This window comes from Periophthalmus magnuspinnatus, chromosome 3 (assembly GCF_009829125.3).
Source record: "Periophthalmus magnuspinnatus isolate fPerMag1 chromosome 3, fPerMag1.2.pri, whole genome shotgun sequence".
Taxonomy (NCBI): domain Eukaryota; kingdom Metazoa; phylum Chordata; class Actinopteri; order Gobiiformes; family Gobiidae; genus Periophthalmus; species Periophthalmus magnuspinnatus.
This window is the reverse complement of record NC_047128.1, coordinates 36,713,432-36,734,366: the sequence shown is the minus strand read 5'-3', so window position 1 is coordinate 36,734,366 and position 20,935 is coordinate 36,713,432. Positions and strand designations below refer to the sequence as shown.

General features: G+C 49.0%; 1 protein-coding gene across 1 annotated transcript; it reads right to left on the bottom strand.

Moving 5' to 3' along the window:
* Positions 1-675: 675 nt before the first annotated feature.
* On the bottom strand, positions 676-3,054 carry fgf4 (fibroblast growth factor 4). The gene is made up of 3 exons (XM_033989623.2): positions 2,677-3,054; positions 1,798-1,901; positions 676-1,052 (listed from the first exon to the last, which is right to left on the bottom strand). The coding sequence occupies exons 1-3, from the start codon at positions 2,960-2,962 to the stop codon at positions 876-878; spliced, it is 567 nt and encodes a 188-aa protein (XP_033845514.1). The 5' UTR covers positions 2,963-3,054; the 3' UTR covers positions 676-875.
* Between the last annotated feature and the right edge of the window lie 17,881 nt (positions 3,055-20,935).

The window sequence follows — 20,935 nt, the reverse complement described above, 5'->3', positions numbered from 1 at the left end:
AATTTTTCAAAACAATGTCCGTTGGCCGTTTCTATTCTGGTCGATAGTAAAATGTGTCTGTGTGGAGTAAAGGCCGGCGGAGACCTTGCCTTTAAACTGTGCGCGTCTTATATAACGTGAGCGGATGGCGGTGGATTCCTCTGACAGTGACGGACCAAAAGTTCAAAGTTCAGGGCACAGAGCTATAAACAGCGCGGAGCATGGGGGCTTCTCCAGCCCCCTCCTCTCTCTAGGAGCGAGTCGATCCGCTTTCAATTAGACTCCACAAAAGCACCGCCATTGGCCAATCCCGGACACATTTCCCACCAATCACAGCGGCTTGTCACTTTACCATCGCACTGGAGAAACCAACATCCACATGAGCGAAATGGGCTTGATCCATCAGCATTTTGACTTTTTGCTGTTTTTTTTCCCTAGTTCACTTGTTTAGTTTGTTGACTGAGATGTTTGAATTATTTCTGACACTTTTTTCTATTTTTGACTAATTTCAAGACTGTAATAATAATAATAAATTATAATTATAATAATTCATTTCTCAAATTAAATCCTTCTGAATCAGTTTTTTACTCATGTAGATTTCAGTTTTTGCAGTGCACACGAGGCCCTGGCCTACACTTCAGTCCACCACAACTTCTATAGCAGCAATTCTCCCATAAATAAGAGCAAAAACATCAATACATCTCTGATCCCCCCTACATTTCTACTAAGACTTGTTAAAAAATATACAAAAACCTGTAGATAAGCATGAACGGCAGTAGAAAAGGCTGTACACATCACAAACGCTTGCATATAGCTTGGAGTGAAAGTGCATCTTGGCTGGGAGTTCCCCTTCCTCCCTCCCTCTCCATATCGAGGTGAAGTCTATTTCGGAGGCACTAGATTCTTGGCAAGAAATGTGTCACCGTCATGGCGGGGGACACTCGGTTTCCGCGTTTTGTTTTGCCGTTCTTGCTCAGGCCGATGAACATGCCCGGGTACGCCACCGACTCGTAGGCGTTGTAGTTGTTGGCCAAAAGATTCTCCCGGAACTTGCACTCATTGTTGAAATACAACTGGAAGAGAATAGCAGAGGCAACAGTCAGCGGTCACAAAGGCGGGACAAAAGAAGCTGGGGGATTTAGGGGTTAATTTTGGGTTACAATTGTTCAGTGTGATAACTATCAAACAATGTGCGCACAAATGAGAATGGGTCAAATACAAAAATGAATTGTAAAATGAAGAATGCTGTTTACTGTAATCTCTCCTGTGTCTGAACCCTGGATGTGTGGGTCATATCTGGACAGGTCCAGCTTAATTCTGTGAGTCTAGATTAAGCCTAACGCTCTAGTTTAACCCTATAAACTGAAGGTAACCCAGTGGTCGGGTCAGAGGTCACACTGAAACCGTGACCTGCTCCAGAGTCGCACTACAGCAGTTAAATAATATGTTTGTGTAAAACATGACTGACCATAGTCGTTCATTACAAAGGGACACACTGCTGCTGGTCAGTGATCCTGGGAGAACATTAGGAAAACCAGGGGCCACAGTGGGGCAGCTGTGGCACTAGAGAAAACTGTTGTTGTGTCCTTAGGCAACACACTTCAGCTACACTACCTAGTGTGAATGTGAAGAATGTGTGTGAGTGTTTGTGGTGGTGATGGAGCAGATTGGGTGTCCAGAAAGGCGCTGTGTAAATGTGATGTGTTGTTAGAGTTCAAATACTGAGTCCTTCTGCAGGTTTGTGTTTGGGGGCCATTTGGACAGCCCTGTGTGGGTTTGGTGTGTCCATGTTTGGGCAGAACGAGGCCGGACACTCACAGAGCCGTAGAGTTTCCCTCGTCGGTTCATCGCCACAAAGAGGCCGCTCCGAACCCCCAGCAGAGTGACCACTCCCCTCTCCACCGGCGAGATCTGCAGAAGACCTGGAGCAGAAACATGGAGTCAGAGGAGACATTTGAGAGACATGAGACACATTCACCCTGGTGTTTGTCCAAAACTCAAACCCTTTAGGAGCTGCGTTTGGGTCTGAGTGACACTAACACAACAGCGGGGAAATACACACAGTGTGTCCTCACACACACACACAGTGTGTCCTCACACACACAGTGTGTCCTCAAACACACACAGTGTGTCCTCAAACACACACAGTGTGTCCTCACACACACACACACACACACACACAGTGTGTCCTCACACACACACAGCAGTGTGTTCCTCAGGTGAAACACACACAGCAGTGTGTTCATGTGGAGCCTGGCGCACTTCGCTCTCACTTTCTGGCAGTGATTGTGTAAAAATGTGTGTCCTCAAATGTGTCTAGTCCCAGAAAATTGTCCCAAAGCTGCACCAAAAGAAGCCTGGGGTTCAAAGGGCACCGCGCCTCACGCAGCTCTGGGTCTGCGCCGTTTGTGCGCTGGCCCCTGGCAGCGGAGAGCGCACCACAGTCTGCGCACCAGAGTCTGCGCCAAAAGCACGAGAACGCACCAGAGTCTGCGCGCCAGACTCTGCGCACCAGAGTCTGCGCACCATTGTGCGCCAAAAGCAGGGAGCGTACCAGAGTCAAGTGGCCAGTACAACAGGTGCCAGAGCGTCAGGTGCAGCTGCTTCGTGCGCACAAACCCCGAGTGAAATGACTAAAGTATGAAACATTCTACAAACATCAGATTTAAACACCGCGGCGCTTCGGTCAGTACTCACTGTATCTGTTCTCGTTGTGCACGCCCGTGATCCGTCCGTCCGGGAGAACTTGAATGTGGAAACCGATGCCCACGTTACAGTAAAGTCTCCTGAGCCTCTTGATGCCCAGCAGGTAGCCACTGTCCCGGCTGGCGTCGTCCCTCTTCTCTCCGGGGATCCTCGCCAAGGAGCGCGAGTACAGCGCCTCCCAGCGCTCTGCTGTCCGGTTAAACCCCGGGGCGCAGCCCGCCAGCCCCGTCACTAACCCCAGAACCAGAAGGGTCCTCAGGGCCGCCAAAGAGCCCATCCCGGGCCTGCCTCTGGCCTCGGCCTCCCGGGGATTGTTTTTCCAATAGAGCGAGAGAAGGAGAATGAAGCGTGCGTGAAACGTGTGTGCGCTGTGCTCATTCCCAGACCCAGAGGCGCACTGGCTCTGCGCGCTCCAACCACATTGATCTGCATATGCGCTCCGCAGCCATGCCTCTATATTTATACCTGCAGACACATTACATCACTGCCCTGAGAGCCTCAGAGCGCGCCCTGACAGTGCACTTCACACTCCGCTTTATCTGAGAGTCAGACTGATGTATGGGAGGATGTAAAGACACTGCAGAGCCGCGACAGGAGACAGTTCTATAAATGAACAATAACAGGAAAAAACACCAGTCCAATTCAAACCAATGAAACAGGCCGTGTCCAGGCCCTTATACAACACAATGGAGAGACTAAATAAAGAGCAGCAGCTGATAACTCACCTGACACTGGCTTCAAACGCGAAAATCTGATTTATAAATCTAATTAGAATGAAACCAAAACACTTAAATGTTCTTTATTTTCGCGCGTGTAAAGACGCGGCCTGAACAGCAGCTCTCACTTCATTTTACTTTTTAATATTTGGCTACTTTTCCATGCAAATGTGAGGCGCTGTATTTGCATGCTCTGCTGATGCCAGACTGTCCGTATCTTCTGACCTTTGCATCTGGGAGCATCCGAGCGAATCCTCCGTGAGTGACACATGCCCACAGACCCAGACTCTCTCCTGCTCCCCCTGCTCCCCCTGCTCCCCCTGCTCCCCCTGCTCCCCCTGCTCCCCCTGCTCCTCCTGCTCCTCCTGTGCGCGCTCGGGAGGCGCGCTGGTGTCATGGCACTGCGCCTTTGATGAACCATGCTTGACTCTTTCAGAGGCATCCATGCTCACAGCCCTTTTCTTTCACGCCTCATCACTGGTCGCTCTTGGAGATGTTTGCTCCGTGGACAGGTCCCTGGAGGTCTTCAGTCCCAGAGCAGGACTTTGATCTCCGGGGTGGCGTCCTCCTGCTCCACTCTGATCACGCATGACACGTTTTCTCACGTTTACAACTGGCTGCTCGTCAATGTGGCGCAGCCTGGTTCTTTCTGTGCGGGGCTGAATGCAGAGACATCACAGGGCCCTTGGGTGGAGGCCCCTCACTGCTCCCAAATGACTAGCACAACCTCCAGAGCTGCTCCACTGGAGGAGAGGTGAGGAAGTGTGAGGAAAAGGCCTTCTCAGATAAAATGTGTCTGAATCCATCAACAGTGAATGAAGCAGGTAGAAACACACGGCTCTGGAAAATGCTCCATGAACAAATCCCTCCAGGATAAACACAGTGGCACATCTGAGCCCTCGGCCGATCTGAAAACAAAGTCAGAGCAAACCTACAGAGACACAGGAAGAACATGCAAACACAGCCCTGTCTGCTCCGGGAGCCACCAGGTTTTTTTATTTTCATTTTCATTGCCTGGTCATGTGAGGGACACAGACGCTGTTTAATAAATAAATACATTTGCTGTGGTTTCACATTCAGTCTGACGTCGTCATGTGTCTGATTCTGCTCTGTAAAAAGCCTCAGAAATAATCTGTGACTGATTTTGAAAACGTGCATTGTACTTATGTTTGTTTAGTTGTGAGATATGAAAAGAAGACATACAAAGTTCACATTTACATAAAAAACACCTCCAGAGGGTTAAAAGCAGAGAATCCACCTGAGCATGTTTCACTCACATAATGATTCTGGTCCTAATGTCACAGTTATAAGCTGTTTACAAAAAGTCCAGTCTGCACAAAAACAGTTATGTGTTTACTAACTTTGAAAAGTCCATTTTGCACAATAATGTAACAGTTACTCAACACACAGTATGTGACCATTCACACAACCCTGCCCACACCAGTCCATCTTTCCCACAATCAGGGAATAATTTATCACCATAAAATGTTTCTTTATAAAAGAACTAGAGTACTAGACCAAGTCCAGTTACGTCGCCCGGATTGGTGTTACTGGGGCCCCACCCTGGAGCCTGACCCGGGGTGGGTGCTCAGCAGGGGGTACCTGGTTGTCGGGCCTTTCCCCACTGGGTCCGGCCGGACACAGCCCAAAGGTTGTCATCTTCCCGTGGACCCACCACCTGTGGGAGGATCTGTGAGGGGCTGGTGCAGAGAGATCTGGGCAGCAGTCGAAGGCGGGGGCCTCGACTGCTGGCCTCAGTGGGGGGAGGAGCCTGAGCCTGTGCGGGAGGTTGAGCGTTACCGACTGGATATAGTCGGCCTCACCTCCACGCACAGCTTGGGCTCTGGAACCCAACTTCTTGAGAGGGGCTGGACTCTCCATTTCTCTGGCGTTGCCCGCGGGGAGCGGCGGCGAGCTGGTGTGGGCTCATTACCTCACAGCTCAGTCGCTGCGTGTTGGAGTTCACCCTGGTGAACAAGAGGGTCGCGTCCCTGCGCCTTCGGGTCGGGGACAGGTCTCTCACTGTTGTGTCGGCCTACGGGGCAAACAGCAGTGCAGAGTACCCGGCCTTCTTGGAGTCCCTGGGAGGGGTATGAGACAGTGCACCGACCGGGGACTCTGTTGTTCTCCTGGGGGACTTCAACGCCCATGTGGGTAATGACAGTGACACCTGGAGGGGCGTGATCAGGAAGAACCGCCTCCCTGATCTGAACCCGAGTGATGTTTTGCTATTGGACTTCTGTGCTAGTCACAGATTGTCCAAACACCATGTTCGAGAACAAGGGTGTCCATCAGTGCACAGGGCACCAGGACACTCCAGGTCGTAGGTCAATGATTGACTTTGTTGTTGTGTCATCTGACCTTCGGCCATGTGTCTTGGACACTCGGTGAAGATCACCATCTGGTGGTGAGTTGGATCCGCTGGCGGAGGAGGAAGCCGGACAGACCTGGCAGGCCCAAGTGTATCGTGAGGGTCTGCCCTCTGTCAGGGGGGTCTTCAACTCACACCTCCAGGAAGGGTTCTTCTCAGGGGAGGTTGGGGACATGGACTCCGAGTGGGCCATGTTCTCCACCTCCATTGTCGATGTGGTAGCTCGTAGCTGTGGTCGTAAGGTCTGCGGTGCTTGTCGTGGCAGCAGCCTCCGAACCCGGTGGTAGATTCTGGAAGTAAGGGATGCCGTCAGGCTGAAGAAGGAGTCCTATCAAGACTTGTTGGCTCGTGGGACTCCTGAGGCAGAGAAATGGCGGGCCAAGTGCGGGCCAAGTGCGGGCCAAGTGCGAGCCAAGCGCGAGCCAAGCGCGGACCAAGCGTGCTGGAGCTCACCCAGCTGCCGAAGCAAAAACTCTGGGTTGGGAGGAGTTCGGGGAGGCTATCGGACGGCCTCAAAGATATTCTGGCAAACTGTCCCTCTGTATAAGAAGGGGGACTCGAGGGTGTGTTCCAATTACAGGGGAATCACACTCCTCAGCCTTCCCGGTAAGGTCTATTCTGGGGACTGGAGAGGAGAATCCGACTGTTTGTTGAACCTCAGGTTCAAGAGGAGCAGTGTGGTTTTTGTCCCGGTCGTGGAACACTGGACCAGCTCTATACTCTCCATCGTGTCCTCGAGGGTTCAGAGGAGTTTGCCTAACCAGTCCACATGTGTTTTGTGGATCTGGAGAGGGCATTTGACTGTGTCCCTCGTGGTGTCCCTTGGGGAGTGAGTATGGGGTCCGGGCTCTTTGCCAAGGACTGTCTGGTCCCTGTATGACCGGAGCAGGAGCTGTGTCTCTGCAGTGAGTCAGACCTGTTCCCAGTGCATGTTGGACTCCACCAGGGCTGCGCTCTGTCACTGGTTCTGTTCCTTGTTTTATGGACAGAATTTCTAGGTGCAGCCAGGTGCCAGAGAGGGTCCGGTTCAGGGGCTGGAGGGGGTCCGGTTTGGGCCCCACAGGATCTCATCTCTGCTGTTTGCGGATGATGTTGTCCTGATGCTTCATCAAACCAGGACCTGCAGCACTGGGGCGGTTTGCAGCAGAGTGTGAAGTGTCTGGGATCAGAATTTGCTCCTCCAAATCCGAGGCCATGGTTCTTGACCGGAGGAAAAAGGAGGCGCCCTCTGCAGGTGGTGGAGAGGGGTCCCACCGGAGGAGCTGTAGGACATGTCTGGGGTGAGGGAAATCTGTGAGTCTCTGCTTAGACTGTTGCACCCAGGACCCAGACCCGGGTAAGAGGAAGAACATGGATGGATGGATATAACAGTTATAATGTGTTTGAGTTTAGAAAAGTCCGTTCTGCTCAGTCGATTTGACGCCTCAGGACAAAGTCTCAGATGCAGCTCGTCTGACTCATTTATAACATATTTATGTTGAAGATGCTGCACTTATGAATGTGACTGTCCTGATTTAAATGAATCAATTAAAGAGGAGGTAATTACTTCTCTGGGGTATTTACTTGTATAGAGGGGGTATTTACTTGTATAGAGGGGGTATTTACTTGTATAGAGGGGGTATTTACTTATATAGAGGGGGTATTTACTTGTATAGAGGGGGTATTTACTTGTATAGAGGGGTATTTACTTGTATAGAGGGGGTATTTACTTATATAGAGGGGGTATTTACTTGTATAGAGGGGTATTTACTTGTATAGAGGGGTATTTACTTGTATAGAGGGGGTATTTACTTGTATAGAGGGGGTATTTATTTGTATGGGGTATTAATTGTAACACAACACATGTAGATCACTATGTTTCCTTTTATTGTTTTGAAAATGATATATTTGCCCAAAACAAATATATTAACATGTTTTACTAGTTTCTGTTCTCCTCCTTTTGCTCCCTGCCCTAAGTCACTCCCCCTTCAGAGCACTATCACACATGCATTCTGAAAATGAAACTGCTGCTCATCACATCAGGTTTGTGAAGTTGTAGTGTAGTGTTTTGTCATGATTTTGTAAATTTATGACACGTGGCTGTGTGGAGCGTGACATGGGCTTGTGAGGGGGGCACGGGTGACATGGGCTTGTGGGTGGAGCATGGGTGACATAGGCCTGTGGGTGGAGCACGGGTGACATAGGCCTGTGGGTGGAGCACGGGTGACATAGGCCTGTGGGTGGAGCATGGGTGACATAGGCCTGTGGGTGGAGTACTGCTAACCATAAAGAGGGGTGGAATAGTGCCCAGGGGAGATTGCTAGAAGTAAGGGATGCCGTCAAGCTGAAGAAGGAGTCCTATAGAGCCTTGTTGGCTTGTGGGACTCCTGAGGCAGCCGATGAGTACCAGCGGGCCAAGCGTGCCGCGGCTCGTGTGGTCGCAGAGGCAAAAACTCGGGGTTGGGAGGAGTTCGGGGAGGCCATGGAGGAGGACTATCGGACGGCCTCAAAGAGATTCTGGCAAACTGTCCGACGCCTCAGGAGGGGGAAGCAGTGCTTCACCAACACTGTTTACAGTGCGGGTGGAGAGCTGCTGACCTTGACTAGGGATGTTGTCGGGCGGTGGAAGGAATACTTTGAGGATCTCCTCAATCCCCCCGTCATGTCGTCAAGCAGAGACTAGGGACCTGGAGGCGGACTCGTCCATCACCCTGGCTGAAGTCACTAAGGTGGTTGGCAAGCTCCTCGGTGGCTCCGGGGGTGGACGAGATCCGTCCTGAGTACCTCAAGTCTCTGGATGTTGTGGGGCTGTCTTGGCTGACACGTCTTTGCAACATCGCGTGGCGGTCGGGGACAGTACGTGTGGACTGGCAGACCGGGGTGGTGGTCCCTCTGTATAAGAAGGGGGACCGGAGGGTGTGTTCCAATTACAGGGGAATCACACTCCTCAGCCTTCCTGGTAAGGTCTACTCCAGGGACTGGAGAGGAGAATCCGACCGATAGTCGAACCTCGGATTCAGGAGGAGCAGTGTGGTTTTCGTCCCGGTCGTGGAACACTGGACCAGCTCTACACTCTACATTGGGTCCTCGAGGGTTCATGGGAGTTTGCCCAACCAGTCCACATGTGTTTTGTGGATTTGGAGAAGGCATTCGACCGTATCCCTCGTGGTGTCCTTTGGGGGGTGCTCCGGGAGTATGGGGTCCGGGGCCCTTTGCTCTTTGCTGTATATGTGACAGTAGTACTGTATATGACAGTAGTACTGCACTGTATATGTGACAGTAGTACTGTACTTTATATTTGACAGTAGTACTGTAGAACAAGGCAAAGCTATTTTTCTGATTTTATTGGAAGTTGTAGTAACAACTCTCGTGTCCTGTTTGCCGCAGTAAACAGATTAACAAACCTCCAGCTCCACTGGCGTAAGAACTAATTTCCACATCTGAGTGCAATGAGTTTGCAGTTTTCTTTAATGAGAAGGTTCAGGGCATTAAAAATGTCATCAATTCCACAATTCAATTCAATTCATTTTATTTTTGTAACGCCCAAAATCACAACAACAGTTGTCTCGAAGGGCGTTCTGTTTTGGTTGATGGGGGAGTACCCGGAGGAAACCCATCCAGACACGGGGAGAAACATGCAAGGCGAGGAGGAGGAAGGCCAGGCGAGGAGGAGGAGGACCAGGCGAGGAATTCCACAATGCAAATAACACCTCAGCACCACCTAGACACTTAGAACTGACTCACTCTGCACCTGTAACTGACAAAACTGTCCCAGAGATCATCTCCAGTCTGAGTTCATCTACACCTCCATGTGTTACCCACTAAATTTCTAAAGTCTGTGCTCAGTTTGCTGTCACCTCTCACTCTCATAGTTAATATGTCACTTCAATCTGGAACATTCCCAAGAGCTTTGAAAACTGTGGTTATCAAGTCTCTCCTAAAGAAGAACAGTCTTATATTATTGAACAATTATCGACCGATCTCTAATCTGCCGTTTTTAGGCAAAGTCCTTGAAAAAGCTGTTTACCAACAGTTTATTAACTTTCTCCAAATGAACAACTCCTTTGATGTTTTCAGGTTTTAGACCCACCACAGACTGAGATGCTCTGATCAAGGACAAATGACGTCCTCCTGACACTGATGTAAAGTCTCAGTGTTGATCCTGTTAGATCTGAGTGTTTCCTTTGACTCTGTGGATCATGGGATCCTCTTACAGAGACTAGAGGACTGGGAGGGCATCTGTGGTACTGCACTGGTTCAAGTCCTGTCTAGAAAACAGGGAGTACTTTGTTGAAATTGGACAATGTGTCTCAGATAAAATGTCCCTGACATGTGGGGTGCCCCAGGGGTCGGTCCTGGGACCCCTGTTGTTCAGTCTCTACATGCTGCTGTTAGGACAGTTAATACACAACAATAATGTGTCACACACAACTCTGCAGACGAGTCAGATCTATGTCTCACTGCAGCAGGTGAATCTGGACCAGTGGATTCACTGCATCAGTGTGTGGAGGAAAAACAACTTTCTCCAGATAAACTCAGACAAGACTCAAGTCACAGAAACACAGAGAAAGTGTCAGCGTCACCTCCAGTCTCTCTCTCTAAAACCTTCAACTCAGGACAGAAATCTAGAGGTAATAATGGACTCAGACTTGAACTTTAACAGACACATCAAATCAATAACATCTGCAGCTTTTTACACCTAAAAACATGTCAAAAATCAAAGGTAAACTGTCAAAACCAGACTCAGACTTATCCTGCATTTGTGTCCAGTAGATTAGACGACTGTAACGTCCTGATCACTGGACTCTACAAACGAGAGACAGAACAGAACATCCAGAACATCCAGAACATCCAGAACATCCAGAACATCCAGAACACTGCTGCTCGGGTCAGGACTAGAACCAGGAAGTACTTCACACATGTGTCCTGTGGCTCAGGTCTCTGGCTCCTGTGGCTCAAAGAATAGACTTTAAAGCAGCTCTGTGTGTATAAGTCTCTCCATGGCCTAGGTCCAAAGTTCATCTCTGACATGTTAGAGCCACATGAACCATCTCACAGTCTGAGGACTTCAGGGACCGGCCTCCTGATGGTCCAGAGTCAGGACTAAACCTGGAGAATCAGTGTTTCAGTTTTATGCAGCTGAAACCTGGAACAGTCGTCCTGAAGATGTGAGACAGGCCTCGACTTTGACAATGTTTAAATCCAGACTCTGTTCTGTTCATCTGTGACTGAAAGGTTTTTATTCTGCCTCTTATTTGTGATTATGTTTTGATTTGTGTGATTTTAATGTCTTTCTTATTCTGTAAAGCACTTTGAATTACCTTGTGTACAAATTGTGCTGTACAAATAAACTTGCCTTGTCTTACTGTATTTTATATTTGACAGTAGTACTGTACTGTATATGTGAGAGTAGTACTGTATATGTGACAGTAGTACTGTACTGTATATGTGAGAGTAGTACTGTATATGTGACAGTAGTACTGTACTGTATATGTGACAGTAGTACTGCACTTTATATTTGACAGTAGTACTGTACTGTATATGTGAGAGTAGTACTGTATATGTGACAGTAGTACTGCACTTTATATTTGACAGTAGTACTGTACTGTATATGTGAGAGTAGTACTGTATATGTGACAGTAGTACTGCACTTTATATTTGACAGTAGTACTGTACTGTATATGTGAGAGTAGTACTGTATATGTGACAGTAGTACTGTACTGTATATGTGAGAGTAGTACTGTATATGTGACAGTAGTACTGTACTGTATATGTGACAGTAGTACTGCACTTGATATTTGACAGTAGGATTGCTGTGTATTTTACAGTACTTTTACTGTTCACGGTGCAGAATTCAGTCGACTTGTTTTTTTATTGTTTTTTTATGCATTTTTAAAATAATATTGTGATTTAAGATCCACATTGTCAGAGATTATAAATATAGAGACACAAGATCAATATGACAGATTCAAAACCAATGTGACCAGAGACTTCAGAACCTGCAGGAATTCTGAAGAATCTGGACTGTGGACACCAGAACCTGCACGTTCTGGTGTCCACAGATCTGCTCCGTCCAGTGTCTGAGAGCATGTATCTGAGGAGCATGTATCTGAGGAGCATGTATCTGAGGAGCATGTATCTGAGGAGCATGTATCTGAGGAGCATGTATCTGAGGAGCATGTATCTGAGGAGCATGTATCTGAGGAGCATGTGTCTGAGGAGCATGTGTCTGAGGAGCATGTATCTGAGGAGCATGTATCTGAGGAGCATGTGTCTGAGGAGCATGTATCTGAGGACCAAGTATCTGAGGACCATGTATCTGAGGAGCATGTATCTGAGGAGCATGTATCTGAGAAGCATGTATCTGATGACCATGTATCTGCTGAGGAGCATGTGTCTGAGGAGCATGTATCTGAGGACCATGTATCTGAGGACCAAGTATCTGAGGAGCATGTATCTGAGGACCATGTATCTGAGGAGCACGTATCTGAGGAGCATGTGTCTGAGAAGCATGTATCTGATTACCATGTATCTGCTGAGGAGCATGTGTCTGAGGAGCATGAATCTGAGGAGCATGTGTCTGAGGAGCATGCATCTGAGGAGCATGTATCTGAGGAGCATGTATCTGAGGAGCATGTGTCTGAGGAGCATGTATCTGAGGAGCATGTGTCTGAGGAGCATGTATCTGATGACCATGTATCTGCTGAGGAGCATGTGTCTGAGGAGCATGAATCTGAGGAGCATGTGTCTGAGGAGCATGCATCTGAGGAGCATGTATCTGAGGAGCATGTATCTGAGGAGCATGTGTCTGAGGAGCATGTATCTGAGGAGCATGTGTCTGAGGAGCATGTATCTGAGGAGCATGCATCTGAGGAGCATGCGTCTGAGGAGCATGCGTCTGAGGAGCATGCATCTGAGGAGCATGTGTCTGAGGAGCATGTATCTGAGGAGCATGTATCTGAGGAGCATGTATCTGAGGAGCATGTGTCTGAGGAGCATGTGTCTGAGGAGCATGTGTCTGAGGAGCATGTGTCTGAGGACCATGTATCTGAGGACCATGTATCTGAGGACCATGTATCTGAGGACCAAGTATCTGAGGACCATGTATCTGAGGACCATGTATCTGAGGAGCATGTATCTACTGAGGAGCATGTATCTACTGAGGAGCATGTATCTGAGGAGCTTGTGTCTGAGGAGCATGTATCTGCTGAGGAGATTGTATCTGAGGAGCATGTATCTGAGGAGCATGTATCTGAGGAGCATGTGTCTGAGGAGCATGTGTCTGAGGAGCATGTATCTGAGGAGCCTGTGTCTGAGGAGCATGTATCTGAGGAGCGTGTATCTGAGGAGCGTGTATCTGAGGACCATGAGTCTGAGGAGCATGTGTCTGAGGAGCATGTATCTGAGGAGCATGTGTCTGAGGAGCATGTGTCTGAGGAGCATGTATCTGAGGAGCATGTGTCTGAGGAGCATGTATCTGAGGAGCGTGTATCTGAGGACCATGTGTCTGAGGAGCATGTGTCTGAGGAGCATGTATCTGAGGAGCTTGTATCTACTGAGGAGCATGTGTCTGAGGAGCATGTATCTGAGGAGCATGTGTCTGAGGAGCATGTATCTGAGGAGCATGTATCTGAGGAGATTGTATCTGAGGAGCATGTATCTGAGGAGCATGTGTCTGAGGAGCATGTATCTGAGGAGCATGTGTCTGAGGAGCATGTGTCTGAGGAGCATGTATCTGAGGAGCATGTATCTGAGGAGCGTGTATCTGAGGACCATGTGTCTGAGGAGCATGTATCTGAGGAGCTTGTATCTACTGAGGAGCATGTGTCTGAGGAGCATGTGTCTGAGGAGCATGTGTCTGAGGAGCATGTATCTGAGGAGTTTGTATCTGAGGAGCATGTATCTGAGGAGCTTGTATCTACTGAGGAGCATGTGTCTGAGGAGCATGTGTCTGAGGAGCATGTGTCTGAGGAGTATGTATCTGAGGAGCTTGTATCTGAGGAGCATGTATCTACTGAGGACCATATATCTGAGGAGCGTGTATCTGAGGACCATGTGTCTGAGGAGCATGTGTCTGAGGAGCATGTATCTGAGGAGCTTGTATCTACTGAGGAGCATGTGTCTGAGGAGCTTGTATCTACTGAGGAGCATGTATCTGAGGAGCTTGTATCTACTGAGGAGCATGTGTCTGAGGAGCATGTGTCTGAGGAGCATGTGTCTGAGGAGCATGTATCTGAGGAGCTTGTATCTGAGGAGCATGTATCTACTGAGGACCATATATCTGAGGAGCGTGTATCTGAGGATCATGTGTCTGAGGAGCATGTGTCTGAGGAGCATGTATCTGAGGAGCTTGTATCTACTGAGGAGCATGTGTCTGAGGAGCATGTATCTGAGGAGCATGTATCTACTGAGGAGCATGTATCTGAGGAGCATGTATCTGAGGAGCATGTATCTGAGGAGCTTGTATCTGAGGAGCATGTATCTACTGAGGACCATATATCTGAGGAGCATGTATCTGAGGAGCATGTATCTGAGGAGCATGTATCTGAAGAGCATGTATCTGAGGACCATGTGTCCTGAGGAGCATGTATCTGAGGAGCATGTATCTGAGGACCATGTGTCTGAGGAGCTTGTATCTACTGAGGAGCATGTATCTGAGGAGCATGTGTCTGAGGAGCATGTATCTGAGGAGCATGTATCTGAGGAGCATGTATCTGAGGAGCATGTGTCTGAGGAGCATGTGTCTGAGGAGCATGTATCTGAGGAGCATGTATCTGAGGAGCATGTATCTGCTGAGGAGATTGTATCTGAGGAGCATGTATCTGAGGAGCATGTATCTGAGGAGCATGTGTCTGAGGAGCATGTATCTGAGGAGCATGTATCTGAGGAGCATGTATCTACTGAGGAGCATGTATCTGAGGAGCATGTATCTGAGGAGCATGTGTCTGAGGAGCATGTATCTGCTGAGGAGATTGTATCTGAGGAGCATGTATCTAAGGACCATGTATCTGCTGAGGACCATGTATCTGAGGAGCTTGTATCTGCTGAGGAGCATGTGTCTGAGGAGCATGTATCTGAGGACCATGTGTCTGAGGAGCATGTATCTGAGGACCATGTGTCTGAGGAGCATGTATCTGAGGAGCTTGTATCTACTGAGGAGCATGTATCTGAGGAGCATGTATCTGAGGAGCATGTGTCTGAGGAGCATGTGTCTGAGGAGCATGTGTCTGAGGAGCATGTATCTGAGGACCATGTATCTGAGGACCAAGTATCTGAGGAGCATGTGTCTGAGGAGCATGTATCTGAGGAGCATGTATCTGCTGAGGAGATTGTATCTGAGGAGCATGTATCTGAGGAGTATGTGTCTGAGGAGCATGTATCTGAGGAGCATGTGTCTGAGGAGCATGTATCTGAGGAGCATGTATCTGAGGAGCATGTATCTACTGAGGAGCATGTATCTACTGAGGAGCATGTATCTGAGGAGCTTGTGTCTGAGGAGCATGTATCTGCTGAGGAGATTGTATCTGAGGAGCATGTATCTGAGGAGCATGTATCTGAGGAGCATGTGTCTGAGGAGCATGTGTCTGAGGAGCATGTATCTGAGGAGCCTGTGTCTGAGGAGCATGTATCTGAGGAGCGTGTATCTGAGGACCATGAGTCTGAGGAGCATGTGTCTGAGGAGCATGTATCTGAGGAGCATGTGTCTGAGGAGCATGTGTCTGAGGAGCATGTATCTGAGGAGCATGTGTCTGAGGAGCATGTATCTGAGGAGCGTGTATCTGAGGACCATGTGTCTGAGGAGCATGTGTCTGAGGAGCATGTATCTGAGGAGCTTGTATCTACTGAGGAGCATGTGTCTGAGGAGCATGTATCTGAGGAGCATGTGTCTGAGGAGCATGTATCTGAGGAGCATGTATCTGAGGAGATTGTATCTGAGGAGCATGTATCTGAGGAGCATGTGTCTGAGGAGCATGTATCTGAGGAGCATGTGTCTGAGGAGCATGTGTCTGAGGAGCATGTATCTGAGGAGCATGTATCTGAGGAGCGTGTATCTGAGGACCATGTGTCTGAGGAGCATGTATCTGAGGAGCTTGTATCTACTGAGGAGCATGTGTCTGAGGAGCATGTGTCTGAGGAGCATGTGTCTGAGGAGCATGTATCTGAGGAGTTTGTATCTGAGGAGCATGTATCTGAGGAGCTTGTATCTACTGAGGAGCATGTGTCTGAGGAGCATGTGTCTGAGGAGCATGTGTCTGAGGAGTATGTATCTGAGGAGCTTGTATCTGAGGAGCATGTATCTACTGAGGACCATATATCTGAGGAGCGTGTATCTGAGGACCATGTGTCTGAGGAGCATGTGTCTGAGGAGCATGTATCTGAGGAGCTTGTATCTACTGAGGAGCATGTGTCTGAGGAGCTTGTATCTACTGAGGAGCATGTATCTGAGGAGCTTGTATCTACTGAGGAGCATGTGTCTGAGGAGCATGTGTCTGAGGAGCATGTGTCTGAGGAGCATGTATCTGAGGAGCTTGTATCTGAGGAGCATGTATCTACTGAGGACCATATATCTGAGGAGCGTGTATCTGAGGATCATGTGTCTGAGGAGCATGTGTCTGAGGAGCATGTATCTGAGGAGCTTGTATCTACTGAGGAGCATGTGTCTGAGGAGCATGTATCTGAGGAGCATGTATCTACTGAGGAGCATGTATCTGAGGAGCATGTATCTGAGGAGCATGTATCTGAGGAGCTTGTATCTGAGGAGCATGTATCTACTGAGGACCATATATCTGAGGAGCATGTATCTGAGGAGCATGTATCTGAGGAGCATGTATCTGAAGAGCATGTATCTGAGGACCATGTGTCTGAGGAGCATGTATCTGAGGAGCATGTATCTGAGGACCATGTGTCTGAGGAGCTTGTATCTACTGAGGAGCATGTATCTGAGGAGCATGTGTCTGAGGAGCATGTATCTGAGGAGCATGTATCTGAGGAGCATGTATCTGAGGAGCATGTATCTGAGGAGCATGTGTCTGAGGAGCATGTGTCTGAGGAGCATGTATCTGAGGAGCATGTATCTGAGGAGCATGTATCTGCTGAGGAGATTGTATCTGAGGAGCATGTATCTGAGGAGCATGTATCTGAGGAGCATGTGTCTGAGGAGCATGTATCTGAGGAGCATGTATCTGAGGAGCATGTATCTACTGAGGAGCATGTATCTGAGGAGCATGTATCTGAGGAGCATGTGTCTGAGGAGCATGTATCTGCTGAGGAGATTGTATCTGAGGAGCATGTATCTAAGGACCATGTATCTGCTGAGGACCATGTATCTGAGGAGCTTGTATCTGCTGAGGAGCATGTGTCTGAGGAGCATGTATCTGAGGACCATGTGTCTGAGGAGCATGTATCTGAGGACCATGTGTCTGAGGAGCATGTATCTGAGGAGCTTGTATCTACTGAGGAGCATGTATCTGAGGAGCATGTATCTGAGGAGCATGTGTCTGAGGAGCATGTGTCTGAGGAGCATGTATCTGAGGACCATGTGTCTGAGGAGCATGTATCTGAGGACCATGTGTCTGAGGAGCATGTATCTGAGGAGCATGTATCTGAGGAGATTGTATCTGAGGAGCATGTATCTGAGGAGCATGTGTCTGAGGAGCATGTATCTGAGGACCATGTGTCTGAGGAGCATGTATCTGAGGAGCTTGTATGTACTGAGGACCATGTGTCTGAGGAGCATGTATCTGAGGAGCTTGTATCTACTGAGGAGCATGTGTCTGAGGAGCATGTATCTGAGGAGCTTGTATCTGAGGAGCATGTATCTACTGAGGAGCATGTATCTGAGGAGCATGTGTCTGAGGAGCATGTATCTGAGGAGCATGTGTCTGAGGAGCATGTATCTGAGGAGCATGTATCTGAGAAGCATGTATCTGAGGAGCATGTATCTGAGGAGCATGTGTCTGAGGAGCATGTATCTGAGGAGCATGTGTCTGAGGAGCATGTGTCTGAGGAGCATGTATCTGAGGAGCATGTGTCTGAGGAGCATGTATCTGAGGAGCATGTATCTGAGGAGCATGTATCTGAGGAGCATGTGTCTGAGGAGCATGTATCTGAGGAGCATGTGTCTGAGGAGCATGTATCTGAGGAGCATGTATCTGCTGAGGAGATTGTATCTGAGGAGTATGTGTCTGAGGAGCATGTATCTGAGGAGCATGTGTCTGAGGAGCATGTATCTGAGGACCATGTATCTGCTGAGGAGATTGTATCTGAAGAGCATGTGTCTGAGGAGCATGTATCTGAGGAGCTTGTATCTGAGGAGCATGTGTCTGAGGAGCATGTATCTGAGGAGCATGTGTCTGAGGAGCATGTATCTGAGGAGCATGTATCTGCTGAGGAGATTGTATCTGAGGAGTATGTGTCTGAGGAGCATGTATCTGAGGAGCATGTGTCTGAGGAGCATGTATCTGAGGACCATGTATCTGCTGAGGAGATTGTATCTGAGGAGCATGTGTCTGAGGAGCATGTATCTGAGGAGCTTGTATCTGAGGAGCATGTGTCTGAGGAGCATGTGTCTGAGGAGCATGTGTCTGAGGAGCATGTATCTGAGGACCATGTGTCTGAGGAGCATGTATCTGAGGAGCTTGTATCTACTGAGGAGCATGTATCTGAGGAGCATGTGTCTGAGGAGCATGTATCTGAGGAGCTTGTATCTGAGGAGCATGTATCTACTGAGGACCATATATCTGAGGAGCATGTATCTGAGGAGCTTGTATCTGAGGAGCATGTGTCTGAGGAGCATGTATCTGAGGAGCATGTATCTGAGGAGCATGTATCTGAGGAGCATGTATCTGAGGACCATGTGCCTGAGGACCATATATCTGAGGAGCATGTATCTGAGGAGCATGTATCTGAGGAGGTTGTATCTGAGGAGCATGTATCTACTGAGGAGCATGTATCTGAGGAGCATGTATCTGAGGAGCTTGTATCTGAGGAGCATGTATCTGAGGAGCATGTATCTGAGGAGGTTGTATCTGAGGAGCTTGTATCTGCTGAGGAGCATGTGTCTGAGGAGCATGTATCTGAGGACCATGTATCTGAGGACTATGTGTCTGAGGAGCATGTATCTGAGGAGCATGTATCTGAGGAGGTTGTATCTGAGGAGCTTGTATCTGCTGAGGAGCATGTGTCTGAGGAGCATGTATCTGAGGACCATGTATCTGAGGACCATGTGTCTGAGGAGCATGTATCTGAGGAGGTTGTATCTGAGGAGCATGTATCTGCTGAGGAGCATGTATCTGAGGACCATGTGTCTGAGGAGCATGTATCTGCTGAGGAGCATGTATCTGAGGACCATGTGTCTGAGGAGCATGTATCTGCTGAGGAGCTTGTATCTGAGGAGCATGTGTCTGAGGAGCATGTATCTGAGGAGCTTGTATCTCCTGAGTACGTATCTGCTCACACACTGAGATGATGTCTGCCTGCAGTCGTGTTTACGTTGCTTCGGGCTCATTGTGAGCTTGGGTTGCATGTACGCAGTGAATTATGCTGAGGGGAAAAGGTTTGGGTTTCACTGGGTGACAGCTGCACTCCACGGCCCAAAATGTCTCCACATCCACCTCATGCTTTGGTTGACGCTTATTTATTATTTCTGAATGAAGGGCTCACACATTCCACCATTTATTTATTTATTTATTCATTCTGGATGAAGAATGGCTCACACATACCACCATTTTGTGTCAGTTTGTTCTTCTACATGATGTATAAGGTTTTCATCCCAGAAAATATCCAATCTACCCATAAATGTGTGGGATTAAATTACAGTCAGCCATAGGTTTATATGTGTGTGTGTGTGTGTGTGTGTGTGGGGGGGGGGGGGGGGGGGGCGCCTCCAGTGCTGGTGCGTCTGTAGGGGGCGCTGGTGCGTCTGTAGGGGGCGCTGGTGCGTCTGTAGGGGGCGCTGGTGCGTCTGTAGGGGGCGCTGGTGCGTCTGTAGGGGGCGCTGGTGCGTCTGAGGGGGCGCTGGTGCGTCTGAGGGGGCGCTGGTGCGTCTGTAGGGGGCGCTGGTGCGTCTGTAGGGGGCGCTGGTGCGTCTGTAGGGGGCGTTGGTGCGTCTGTAGGGGGCGCTGGTGCGTCTGAGGGGGCGCTGGTGCGTCTGTAGGGGGCGCTGGTGCGTCTGAGGGGGCGCTGGTGCGTCTGTAGGGGGCGTTGGTGCGTCTGTAGGGGGCGCTGGTGTGTCTTTCCTTTGATATTGTTGGCACAGAGCTGCGCTTGGAGCGGGGCCAGATACAGTAGACAGCTGCACTCACTGAACCGCTGCCAAACCAGACTCCAATTTGTCCTGATTATTGCATTTCCTCACAGACATGTGCGCATGCGCCTCACAGCCATGTGCGCACGAACCTGCGCATGCGCTGTACGGCACAGTGCGCAGTGTAACCGCCATGACTCGGCTCACTGTGTGACTGTGGTCACTGCAGCTCCTCGGGCCAAAGGGACACTCGTGTCCCGCAGCATGTGCTCCCCTCCTCAGGCTGTAGGGGGCGCTGTCTGCTCGGTGTCTGAGCAGACACGCCTCTGGACTCATGTGAAACGCGTCTTGCTTATGTTTGATAAATATGTTTGATTAATGTCTAGGCCCATTTGACCTGTGAACTGTCCCAGTCTCCTGTGGGACATGTGTTTGTCCTCATGGACATGTTAATGCTGCGCTTTGAATGTTCCACAGTTTGGCATTAAATATATAATTTGCAGTTATTCCATGATCATTTTCTTTCTCACAAACACCTGTAAAACACACTCTCCATTCATCAGATCTGACCTGTAACTTCCTGCTCGTGTCCATAGAGACAAACATGTTTATGTCGTTACACAATGCATCTTTAATGAGCTACTAAATAAATAGCATTAAAATACACACACACACACACCCCTACACGCACACACCCCTACACGCACGCACACACACAGATATACACACACACACTCACCCCTACACACCCCGACACACACATACACATACACACTCACCCCTACACACACATACACAGATACACACACCCCCCCCCCCCACACCCACGCCCCCCCCCCCACACACACACACACCCACACACACACCCTAACCCTAAAACAGCAGTGGTCCAGGATGTAAAGATGAAAAGGCCCAGTTTACACGATGGGTATTAACTGC

Bases quoted from the DNA above. Each gene is read 5' to 3' on its own strand.
- fgf4 (XM_033989623.2), bottom strand. From the start codon at position 2,962: ATGGGCTCTTTGGCGGCCCTGAGGACCCTTCTGGTTCTGGGGTTAGTG. The intron at 1,902-2,676 runs GTGAGTACTGAC...TTTCTGCTCCAG, and splicing joins GCACAACGAGAACAGATACA to GTCTTCTGCAGATCTCGCCG. The intron at 1,053-1,797 runs GTGAGTGTCCGG...ATTCTCTTCCAG, and splicing joins GAGGGAAACTCTACGGCTCT to TTGTATTTCAACAATGAGTG.